This window comes from Tasmannia lanceolata, unplaced genomic scaffold, assembly GCF_043159265.1.
Source record: "Tasmannia lanceolata isolate RefF3 unplaced genomic scaffold, GAP_Taslan_0.1 ptg000013l, whole genome shotgun sequence".
NCBI classification, from domain to species: domain Eukaryota; kingdom Viridiplantae; phylum Streptophyta; class Magnoliopsida; order Canellales; family Winteraceae; genus Tasmannia; species Tasmannia lanceolata.
In genome coordinates, this window is record NW_027518690.1 from 5,294,357 (window position 1) to 5,306,480 (window position 12,124).

At 39.4% G+C, this 12,124-nt stretch overlaps 1 protein-coding gene across 4 annotated transcripts; it reads left to right on the forward strand.

Moving 5' to 3' along the window:
- The first annotated feature begins 1,028 nt into the window (after nucleotides 1–1,028).
- LOC143889595 (Mitochondrial transcription termination factor family protein) lies at nucleotides 1,029–11,859 on the forward strand. 4 transcript variants are annotated; one of them, XR_013254864.1, is made up of 3 exons: nucleotides 1,029–1,128; nucleotides 7,772–7,886; nucleotides 11,368–11,859. XR_013254864.1 is itself a non-coding variant. In XM_077393860.1 (2 exons), coding segments are annotated over exons 1-2 (1,551 nt in total). In that variant the 5' UTR covers nucleotides 1,040–1,217; the 3' UTR covers nucleotides 11,369–11,859. The 4 variants fall into 4 exon arrangements, 2 of the variants coding, with proteins under 2 accessions (XP_077249976.1, XP_077249975.1); XR_013254863.1 differs by having other exon boundaries at nucleotides 1,039–2,767; XM_077393860.1 differs by lacking the exon at nucleotides 7,772–7,886 and having other exon boundaries at nucleotides 1,040–2,767.
- Nucleotides 11,860–12,124: the final 265 nt, after the last annotated feature.

Genomic DNA, 12,124 nt, shown 5'->3' on the forward strand with positions numbered 1-12,124 from the left:
GCAGGAAAAAAAAATAAAATTCTTTGTGAACTTTTATTCTGTCCATCATTTGGAGAGAAATGATATGGTTATGGCTCATTTAGAAGGGTGTCATCATAAATTGAATGCCCCCTAAATAAAACTTGAACCGCATTGGTTCAAATTATTATTTTTCATATGTAATCAAACAATGGAAAAGCAGAAAATTCTGGAAAACTTTTTCCTTTTAAAACCTTTTGAGAAAATTCCTTGCAATCCAAACTGGGCCTGAAGCCCACTAATCAAATGGTTAGGATAATCCAATGAGGTGAGATTTTTGATGCACAAACAATCCAGAACATGGCCCACCAGATGAACAATCAGGATGACCCAACTGAATGGGCCCCACTTTAACATTTATCAAATTAAACAAAATAACCCCTATACATAAAATCATATATGAATCAAAACTGTCAATATCAATTCCATGAGAAAATGTAATTTATAAATGCATACTTCTTATAGCAGCTTTAATAAGAAAACTTGAAAATAAAATAAAAATCAAAGGTATAGTAATTTCTACCAGAACTCTTCAGAGCTTAGATGTTCACCAAACTGGGAGAAAACCAAACACTTTATAAAGACGTGCCCTCTGCCACCAATCCTCCAAGTCCAAACCTCAAAGGTTTAAGTGACTTGACCTTTGTTGTAATTGGGTTACCCATACCCTAAAATTACTGACTTTTGCTTCACACCACTTGAAATAAGATTATGGCCAAAAGAAACAATTCATAGCACATTGAAAGAGTGTCTGTTTCCTTCACTCAAAACAAAAGGGAACAGGGTTGCCAAGCCCTCCAAAAAGAATAGAAAATAGAGTTACCCCTTCCCATATGGTTTCCAACACTGAAAAATAACCTATTAAACTTGGGTTATACATCCCCCAAAAAGAACTGGGTTTAAATTCCCATTGCCTGTAATGTTTGGCAACCATGAAAATTCTTTCCTTAGTTAATTAAGTAATGGGTAAAGCAACAAACTCATACCATATTGAAATAGGCTTCTTGAGACTTACACCATATAAACTCTCTTATTTCTAAACCATTAACCCAAAAAAACAGAGAAAAAAGAAAGAGAGAATCAGGGTTTACAAAAGACAAGAAAACAGAGGTACCACACTACCTCTCTCTCTCTCTCTCTGATCTTATTATCTTTCTTTATTTCCATTTCCTCCTCTGCAACTTTCTAGGGTATCTGAAATGAACTTTCTACTCCGTAGAAAACCCCCAAATATCTTCTCAAAACTCATTATCTCCACAAAAATCTCTCCAAAACATGTGCCAACCTCACCATTTACCGAATCCTTCCAAAACCCACAACTCCCATGGATCAAAACACCCCAAACAACCCAAATTTCAAACCCTAGGCCTCAAAATCATACCTTTTCTACTCAATCAAGCAAATTCCCCGAATATGAAATGCCCACAGTCACTTGGGGTGTAATCCAAGGCCGAAAGGAGAAATTAGTCTCTCGTGTAATCATTTGTGATTATTTAAAGAGCTTAGGAATAATCCCAGATGAACTACAACACTTAGAATTACCATCCACCATTGAAGTTATGAAAGAAAGGGTTGAGTTCCTTCAGAAATTAGGTCTAACAATTGACGATATGAATGAATACCCATTAATTTTAGGTTGTAGTATGAGAAAAAACATAATTCCAGTCTTGGGTTATTTGGAAAAAATTGGAATTCAAAGGTCTAAGCTTGGAGAATTTGTGAAAAACTACCCACAAGTTCTACATGCCAGTGTTGTTGTTGAACTTGTTCCTGTTGTGAGATTTTTACGCGGGCTCGATGTGGAGAAACAAGACATTGGTTATGTGTTGCAAAAATACCCAGAGCTTTTAGGGTTTAAACTCGAGGGGACGATGAGTACTTCGGTCGCTTATCTCGTTAGTATTGGTGTTAACCCAAGAGATATTGGTCCCATGGTTACACAATACCCTTATTTTCTTGGCATGAGGGTGGGGACTACAATCAAGCCCATTGTTGATTACTTGGTTAAATTAGGGCTTCCAAAGAAGGTTTTGGCTCGGATGTTCGAGAAGCGAGCTTATGTTCTTGGGTACGATTTTGAAGAGACGATAAAACCAAATGTTGATACTTTGATTAGTTTTGGAGTTCAGAGGGATTCGATTGCATCGGTTATTGCTCAATACCCTCAAATTCTTGGGCTGCCTTTGAAGGCAAAATTGTCTACTCAACAGTATTTTTTTAACTTAAAGCTTAAGATTGATCCCGAAGGATTTGCTCGGGTTATAGAGAGGATGCCTCAGATAGTTAGCCTTAACCAGAGTGTGATTCTGAAGCCTGTTGAGTTTCTTCGAGGGCGAGGTATATCACCTGATGATGTGGCGAAGATGGTTGTTAAATGTCCTCAATTGGTTGCTCTTAGAGTGGAACTTATGAAGAACAGTTTTTACTTTTTCAAAAGTGAGATGAAAAGGCCGATCCAAGAGCTTATGGAGTTCCCGGAGTATTTCACATATAGTTTGGAGTCTAGGATCAAGCCACGGTATCAGAAGTTATCAAGCAAGGGAGTTCCGTGTAGTTTGGCTTGGTTCCTTAATTGTAGTGATCAGAGGTTTGAAGAGAGGTTGCAAGCTGATTTGATTGAAATGGAGAGTGTTGGGCCATCATTCCTTATGGGTGGGAAGTTAGAGCTACCCGGGACTGAGGTTGTGTCAGAGGAGGAGGAGGATGAGAGTGAAGATGAAGTGCTCTATAGACGAACTGTTTCTCTTTAGTAAGACATGTCTTCAAAGTTTTCATAGACCCTGATGAAATTGAAATTAATTAATTGTTATTTTTCTTTCTATCATTTTTTGGGTTCCTTTCTGCTTTATGTGAGCTTGAAGATTGAAATATTGGGCGAATGATACTTAAATGCAGCTTATACTTCCCCAACTTCGCTGGTGAATTCTTTTTAAAATGCATGTCTTCTGCTATAAATTTAGTGATGGAGCTTTCTGCTAAGTATAATGTTAATGTATGTTGTAATGGCGCCCAGAAATATAGTAACATTGAAATTTCAAATGTCACTTACATTTCATACAATTGTTAATTGTATTTTAGTGGATGCTCAAATTCTAACATGTAAATTGGGAAACGCCATATGGCATCTGACCTTTAGATGCTTTAAATCCTACCATGTAAAAACAACATCTTCCACAACATGGAAAGGAGGTATTTAACCTTTAGATAGTATTTTGCATAAGTATCTGGTCAATATATGGGAATGAGGTTTTCATCCCCTGATCTCAAACTTGATTTATATTTAAAGAAGTCAATTGTACAGTACATGTATATTGCTTCTTACGATTGGGTCATCCGTCACTTTGCCATGAATATCACGGCCTCTATAGGATAGCTTGTTTGAAGGAGGGCTGATTGCTATAAGACAAGGGTATGTAGGGATGTTTGGAGTTGGGTGTGTTGCCACAACCTTAAGGAAAGGGAGATTGGGTCCTCGATTAAGCTTCTTGATAGGTTAGAGATTGTTTGTGTTGTTTATTGCGTTGGATAGGAGGATTTGTACTATGGACCCGAATGGCCTATTCTCTGTCCGATTCGTTTTTTTTGCTTGTCAAAGGTCCCTCGACCATCCTTACGGTGGCCGAAGGTGTTGGTCTCGTGTGGTGTCATAATCTTAAGGAGGAGGATATTGAGTCCTTGATTAAGTTTCTTGCTCGGTTATAGAGTGTTTTTGTTGTCTCTTGCGTTGGATAGGATGATTTGGACAGGGGACTTGAACTGCCTATTTCTTTTTCAGTTGCTTGTCGAAGGGCCCTCGGTCATCCTTTTTGGGGTCAAAGGTGTGATTCTCGTGCCTGTCATTCGCCCCTTTGCCATTGATATCAAAGCCTCTATAGGATAGCTTGTATGAACGAGGGTCGATTGCTATAAGACAAGTGTGGGTAGGGGGCGTAAGGCTGTTTGGAGTTGGGTGTATCATCATAACCTTAAGGAAGAGGAGATTGGGTCCTTTATTAAGCTTCTTGATAGGTTAGAGATTGTTTGTGTCGTCTATTCCATTGTTTAGGAGGATTTGGACTATGGACCTGAATTTCCTATTTTCCATCTGATTTGTGTTTTGTTGCTTTTCCAAGGGCCCTCGAGGCCTCGACCATCCTTTCGGTGGTCAAAGGTGTGGTTCTAGTGTGTCGTCATAACCTTAAGGAGGAGGAGATTGTCCTCATTGATTAAGCTTCTTGGTAGGTTAGAGTGTTTGTGTCGTCTATTGTGTTGGATAGGAAGATTTGGACAGGGGACCTGAACTGCCTATTTCTTTTTCATTTGCTTGTCCAAGGGCCCCTCGGGCATCCTTTCTGTGGTCCAAGGTGGGTCGTGTCTTCATTCCCTGCTCCATAACATAAGAGAAGATGGGCCTCATTGTTTACTCGCGCTTCTTCTTTATGTGATGATTTCACTATAAGAGAACGAGTTGGCACTTGGTCAACTGGTGCATTCTTTGCAAGAAGTATAAAGAATTGTGTAACCACATTCTCATTCATTGTGATACAATTCGGGCTGTGGTACCAACATCTTTTGGATTCTCCCTTCCTCCTTTTAAGTCCTCCTTGGAGGTTGGTACTGTGTGCATCTTAGCTACAAAGGGTGAATATTATGTAGTCTGGCCCCTTTTGCATTTGCTTGGGTTCTATGGCAGAGCAAAACAGAACCTCTCGGGGAAGGAGAACGTAGTTACAAAGGGTGAATATTATGTAGTCTGGCCCCTTTTGCATTTGCTTGGGTTCTATGGCAGAGCAAAACAGAACCTCTCGGGGAAGGAGAATGTAGTTCGCTGGATTGTTAGGGAGTTCAAATGTCTTCTGTCTTTGCTCTAGCATGAATTCCGAGTTCAGAGGATATTCCACTCAGGACCTGTTTCACAAGCGAGACTGCATCATTCACCAAAAAACCAGGAAAGAGGTCTGCCGCTCTGCCCCAAGTGGAGTCCCCCACCCCACCCCCAAAATCTAAACATGTTCATGCTCAATTTCAAGGGGGCTTCTTTTGGTAATCCGAGGCTAGCTTGAATAGGTGGAGTAATCATAAATCACAAGCGTGATGTTTCTGTCTTATACCGGTCCAATTTGATGGACCAACTCCAATGGTACAGAGGAGTGCCAATGTTGTTCATGGGTGTCTCCTCTTTGTGGAGGGCCATTCTTGCACTGTTATTTCCATTAACTTTTTTTTTGGTAGTGGATCAACATAGGCTATTATCCATGCGTTTCATGAGTTAATTGGAAAAAATGCACTCCTTGCATTTTCTCTTTCCACTATTTACGGTCTAGTTGAAGCCTTTAGGGTTTGTTTGGTGTATAATCAAGTTTTATTTTGTGTGCATAGTGCACACCCAAACGGACCCTTAAGGATTGTATCTATAATAGGTATCTTTCTCCTTGTAGTTTTTCGTTCATTGACACTTACCCATTGCTTGGAATGTAATGTTTGATATTGGAAACGTGTGATTGCGTACTGTACATAAAGAACAGGATGAGAATTACCAAAAGGAATTTCTTGATGATTACAGTTTTCCCAGTTTGTACATTCACAGTAACATTTACAGAAAAGGCAGGAGTGGTATTGAATAGACCAAAGCCGTCTCAACACATCTATTGTTTTTGTTTGTTTCAGATGAGGCACCCTTACGATAATAATATAGTTTCTTCAAATGAACATATAAAAAAAAGGGCGGCCCAGTGCACGTGGTTCCCGCCATTGCGGGGCCTGGGGAGGGCTAGATGTACGCAGCCTGACCCATGATTTGCAGAGAGGCTGTTTCCGTGACTCGAACCTGTGGCCACCAAGTCACAATGGAGCAACCTTACCGTTGCGCCAAGGTTTCGGTTTTGTTTGGGTCCCTACCGAAATCGGAAAAAAAATCGATTTTGGTGGGACCCAACCAAAACTGAAACCGCAATTTAAATCCATAGGACTTTAATTTCAAACATATGCAAACAATACAGTAGTTTTTTTTTTTTTTTTTTTGTCATTATAAGGAATCCTTGGCCTTCCCCATCAGTCCGGGCTTTTGGGCGAACTGGTTAAGATCCTTACATGACAAAAAAGAAAGAAAGAAAACTACTCTATTGTTTGCATATGTTTGAAATGAAAGTCTTTGATGGTTTCATGCTTTGTTTTATTTTGTGGCTGTTTATGACTTTATGTTGTTGTCCATAAGGGAAAGAAACCTACTCCCTACTATGGATTTAAATTTCGGTTTCGGTTTTGGTTGGGTCCCTACTGAAATCGGTTTTTTTTTTCTTTCAAATTTCGGTCATTTCGGCCGAAATTGTACGAAATCCAAACCAAAATCCGAAATTTTCAGATTTCGGTCCCAACCAAAATTTAAAACCATTCTCTCTACCCTTATAGAAAAGAAAGGGTGGCCAGTGCACAAGGCTCCTGCCATTGCAGGGTCTGGGGAGGGCTAGATGTACGCAGCCTTACCCCTGCTTTGCAGAGAGGCTGTTTCCGTGACTCGAACCCGTGACCACCAGGTCACAATGAAGCAACCTTACAGTTTCGCCAAGGCTCGCATGTAGCATAATGGTAGTGATTCATGCTCATGGTCCCTCTTTTGAGGGCCATGGCCCAACCAAATAAAAGAAAGGAAAATAAAATAAAATTGGATGATCATTAGGATAATTGGACCCTGGGACATTGAGGCATGCCATATTTACAGCGGGGCACACCTAATGAATGGTTTGGATCCCAATACAAGCTGTCATGCGCACAGCAGATATATTTTTGTACACAGAAAATCTCCTCCTAAGCAATTGATCTGTAGGTAAGTATTACACTGCATTACAGTTACCTAATTGAAAGTTTAAAACATAAAAGCACCACCATGTACATAACCCACTGCCTGCAATACCAAATTTTGTTAGATATTTGAAAGTAAATTTTTTAGATAAACCGGGTAGCTAAGTGTAGGTTGTTTTAGTTCTTGTTTAGTTGTTTGGATACCTCAAAAATTTATTTTCATATAATCTTGTATTAGAATGGTTTTGAAGTTAAATGTGATTATTTGTAAATAATGATTATAACAGTTTTGAAAATCCGATAGTTAATGGCTTCCAAAGTGGCCTCAATGTCCTGTTTCCAAATAAGATTAACTTAACATAAGTTAATTTGGAAATAAGGACCGATTTTGATGGGATCCAAAGAGACCCTTAGTCTATAATAGCTGCCAATTTTTTGCATCTCCTTCCTACAAAAAAGATGAAATCTACTTGTAGCACTTCCACATCAAGGAAGAAATCCTCTCCTCCTTGACTATTATCTAATTGCTAATTCTTGCCATAAAAAAAAAATCTAATTGCTAATTCTTCTAGCTTTGGTTTATTGACTTTATTTAGTCTGTTCATTCTCTTTCAATATTTTCCTGGATAATTTGTTATCATCACTTCATTGCTGCTGCCATTATCTCTCCCTTATGTTGGTTGTAGGTTCCTGTTCCTCTTTGACCTCCACAGTCATATGGTATCCTAGGCACAAATTTTCTACAATTGGTTCATTGGTGCTCTATTATTACAGCATTTTCTCTTTCAGGCGTGGCTCCTGATCATTTGATTTTTTTCCCTTTTTATATAATTTCCAATGTTTGTAGCCTATGTATATTAGTATTTTTTTGATGGGTAAGCTGGGGTTTGGCCAGACCCCTATCGCCTTAACCATGCTAAGAACCCACCCACACTTTAAAAAAAGGTACTTTATAGATTCTGGCTCTGTTTTGCAGAGGGGGCAGAATTGGTGGAGGCTTCTTCCTAAGAATTCAAGGCAATCTTTCTTGCTTAGCTTCCCTTGGATGGCTTGCCAGGCTCCAGAATTCCACCCCTCCCATCTCCAATGAGGTAGCAGATAAATGGTTTTGCTTCATCTCGAATCTTCAATATGAGGCTTTGCCAGCATGTTTATGGTCCATATGTTATTTTTCTTTTAAGTATTTTTCTGAACCCATTCCTACCATAAATCTTGGTTGTTTCTAAGGAGGTGCCAAAGTTGCTTCAACTTGGAGACAAGTTTGCACTAGCAAAGAGAAGGTGAGTAATTGGCAGCGTACCTTTGGAGAACAGAGTTGAGATTTGACCTCCTTTGCAATGCATCACCAAGGGTTATGGATAGCATCTCCATAACCAAACAGAAAAGAAGGGGGGGGGGGAGTGGATCTCCTTGTTGGAGGCCGTTTGAGGAATGGTAGTGACCTCGGGAAGTGCCATTGATGAGAATCGAGAAAGAGGGTTTGTTGATGCATTCTGCAATCCACAAGCACCAGGCATTGTTGAAACCTTGATTTTGCATGAATAATAGAAAAGCCTCGCGTTTTTTTTTTGAAATGGGAAAAGCATCACGGTTTACGTTGTCAAATGCTTTTGGTAGGTCCACTTTGATTCACATCATCGGATGAGAGGCTGGGAGGTGGAAATTATGAAGCAGATCATGGGTGAGTAAGATATTGGCATGGATTTGCCTGCCCTTTATGAAGGCCAATTGGTTTGGTCTGACAAGCTGGCCAATGACTTCCTTGAGTCTAGAGGCCATGATCTTTGTTATGGTTTTGCAGAGGAAATTGCACAAAGAAATTGGTCTGAATTTGTCCGGGGATGTGCCATCCATTCCTTTGGGGATAAGGGCTCTGAAGTTTGAATTTACAAATGACAACATTTGCCCTTCTTGAAATTTTTTTGTATGGCTTAGATGACATCCTCACCTATGAGGTACCAGAACCATTTGAAAAATTCATCGTTGAAACCATTGGGGCCTAAAGCTGTGGCATCATTTGCCTGCATCATGGCATCTTTTATCTCTTCTTTGCTTAGTGGTCACGATATGCTAGCTTCTTGTTTAGTAGTTAGCTTTCGGTTGGGTTATGGTATGCCATCCTTACATGCTTTGTGATTGTTAAGGAGCCCTGTGAAATATGAGACAATTATATCTGAGATTTCTTCTTGATTGGAGGTGGTGAATTTGAATAGGAAAAATCCATTTGCAAGGGCAAAGAGTTGGATCTCCCCCCAAGAGCTTCCATTTACTCATGAGCTGTTTTTTTTTTTAAAAATAAAATAAAATTAATGATTTCATTCCAATAAATCAAAAACTTGCAAGAAATGCTTACGGGGACGAGACATCCCCATTACAAGAGATCATTGGAATGAACCAAAAAAGAACACAGTTATGATGCAGCACATTTATTAGGAGTTATGACCCTCGCCCAACGCCGGTCCGATTATGGACACACGCGTGGTGATAAGACGGGTCCCCTCTTTCGCTAGTCCGTCCGCCAAAACATTAGCCCTTCTCCTCCTATGGCATATCTGCAGTTTAATTATTCGGATCAATCTCAAATTTCATCCAGCATGTGTACAAGCCGCCACGGGCCCGAGCACCATGGGGGTGCTTTGAGGGCCACGAAGTAGGGTCTCCGCCCAATGAGGTACCCTACCAGGCAATTAGCCCATTTCTTCTTGGATTCATTGAAGTTTTCTTCCTTAAAATACGCTTTCCCTTGTTCTTCGTCATCTCTGGAAGGTTTGATGTACTCTAGTTTGGAGAGGCTGGGGCTTTCTGTGTTCTTGTTGAACAGTTGGCTCCATTTCCTCTGCATCCCTTCATGGTTTTGGTTCTCTCGCAGTTCACTCATGCTTTGTTTTGTGTTTGTCTCTATCTTTGACTGTTTTTCGTTTTCGGTTTTCCTCCTGGCCTTGATTCCCCTTTCCTTTCCCTACAAGCTTTCCCTCTCGGTTCAAACTTACCATTTGGTGGGCAAAGCCATTCCCGCTTAGAATTTTGAATTTCTCAGCCTTCGCCAGGCGGGAGTTTACGGTGGGGCCTGCTCTTTGGTTTGAGTTGTTTATGCTGTCTAGAGACACCATTTTTCTCCACTCAGGTGTTAGGTCTAGGAGGGGACGGTATTGACTGTCCTGAAGATTTCCTTTTTTATTAATGTTGTCTGGCCCTTGTCCTAGAGATTCAGCGCTGCCTTCCTTTCTATTGATTTGCATTTGGGAAGGTAAATTTCCTTTTTCGGGTGGGCATCAGTTTCTTCCAATGTTTTTCCTGAAATAGAAGTCTCCTTCAACCTCTCGCCTGTGGTACTCTGCACGACAGTTTTCTATGTATATTTTTAATAGGCCAGTTTAATGAAATGCTTGTGTATGATGCTTGCAGGTTCACTTAGTCATTCTAACCATGATGAGCTCTGGTCTCCAAATGGCAAATGGTATGAATGTGGGTGCAGTTAAGTGGTCAAGCCTCCTTGAATGGAGTGAAATTATGTGATTCTGAAACCCACCTACGAGCTCACAGAAATAGGTTTCTTATTTTATTTGTGATTGGGCTTTGTTTGGCTTACGCATTGTTATTGTTTGACTGCATGAAGAAACACCTGGATGTGTTATTGGCTCTGTGATTTGAAGCGTATGAAATTGGTTATACCTTGTCTTAGTTTTTAGCTGTTAATGTGGTGAACAATTGAATGGTCACTAGTAGTTGTTAATGTTGTGAGACAATTGAATGGTCACATCCAAATGTAGGTCCTGTTCGTTTAAGATTGTGACAACCGATTGAGAGCCCCAAACCGATTATTGGGGCTCACAATCAGTTGTCACAATCTAAAAGGGCCCTCTAAAAGGAACAAGGGCCGTAGGGTTGTTTCAAAATCTTTGGAAATAAGTTGTACAATATACTTCCCCGGGTCTTTTCCCACTTCTTTGTTGGTTATCTGTGCATTGCATGAGCATCCCTTTGCTTTGCTTCGACCGATTTTTCTTGTTTCTTCTCTTATTTTATGGTATACGTTTGTTTCAGATTGTAATAATCCTGAGTTATGTTTTAGTTGGGATAGTAAATTGTTCTGTATTTATTAGGTCATGTTTTGTATAACCCTTGGCTGGCTTGAGTAAATATTATATCCACTGTTTATTGCTTTGCCTTTTTTAATTTAATTTTATTATTTTTCTTTGGTTTATGTAAGATGGTCTTGGTTTGATAGTTTTTTGTTTGGGTTTTATCTTCTATAATATGTTCATGTGGTTTGCCTTTTTTAATTTAATTTTATTATTTTTCTTTGGTTTATGTTCTTGGTTTGATATTTTTTGTTTGGGTTTTATCTTCTATAATATGTTCATGTGCTATGGTGTCCATTGTATTGTTTGTGTTTTTTTTCTTTTTCTGCTATCATTACCAATCTCTATTCTCTCTCTAGGGCATTAAGAACCTGGTAAAATTTTCTTTCCTGGGCTATTTACTTCTTTTCTTTTGTTCTATTTTATATGTTTCCAGTTTGGTCATGGGAATATTCTTGACTAATTTTATCTTATGGTCTGTTTCCCATAGAATTATTGTTGGAGGTTGGCGACGCACAATTTGATGACTCTGAGGCGTTATCCTCTATGACCAGTCATTGAAGTATGAATGCCTGTTAATTGGTGATGATGGATGATCCAACGATAAAATCTCGTGTAGGATGGTGCACACAAGAAACCTATATTAATCCACAGGTCAGTACACAAGGGCTTTTATATGAAAGCTTAGAGGGGAGAATATTTCTAAGGGAAAATACTTCTAAAAAAGTGGATAATGAGCTCCTAAATGCAATGTTACTAAATACTGCTTGCAATTGCTAAAGAATGGGACTGGATGGCTGTAAGAAATACACCCTCAATTCCCCCATTTATCTCCTAAACTTCTGTACTTTTACATGCCTCCATTTTGTTCAATGTCAAAGCCATTGTAAGCTGACTGTTTTCTTCTAACATTTTCTTACAGTTTACAGTCCCAAGTATTCAACTGGTAATCTTGCTTCTTGCATATTTATGTTTTTTGTGATGTTGTTGGCAATGTGGATGACTTCACATGGATGTGAAGCTGCTGATTTGGACTGTGTATCTAGTGGAATCTAACCGTCCATCTTGTGCGAACGGTTTATAGAAGTATGATCACTTAGACCAAATGATACTAACCATTTGTGATGGGGACCATCCTAAGGTCCAAGTTTTAATTTTTAAGTGCCTCTTAAGTCCCTTTGAAGTAATACTAGGGGTATCATCGTCTTTTCCTATCAAAATGACTTAATTTATTTTAGTTATGAGTG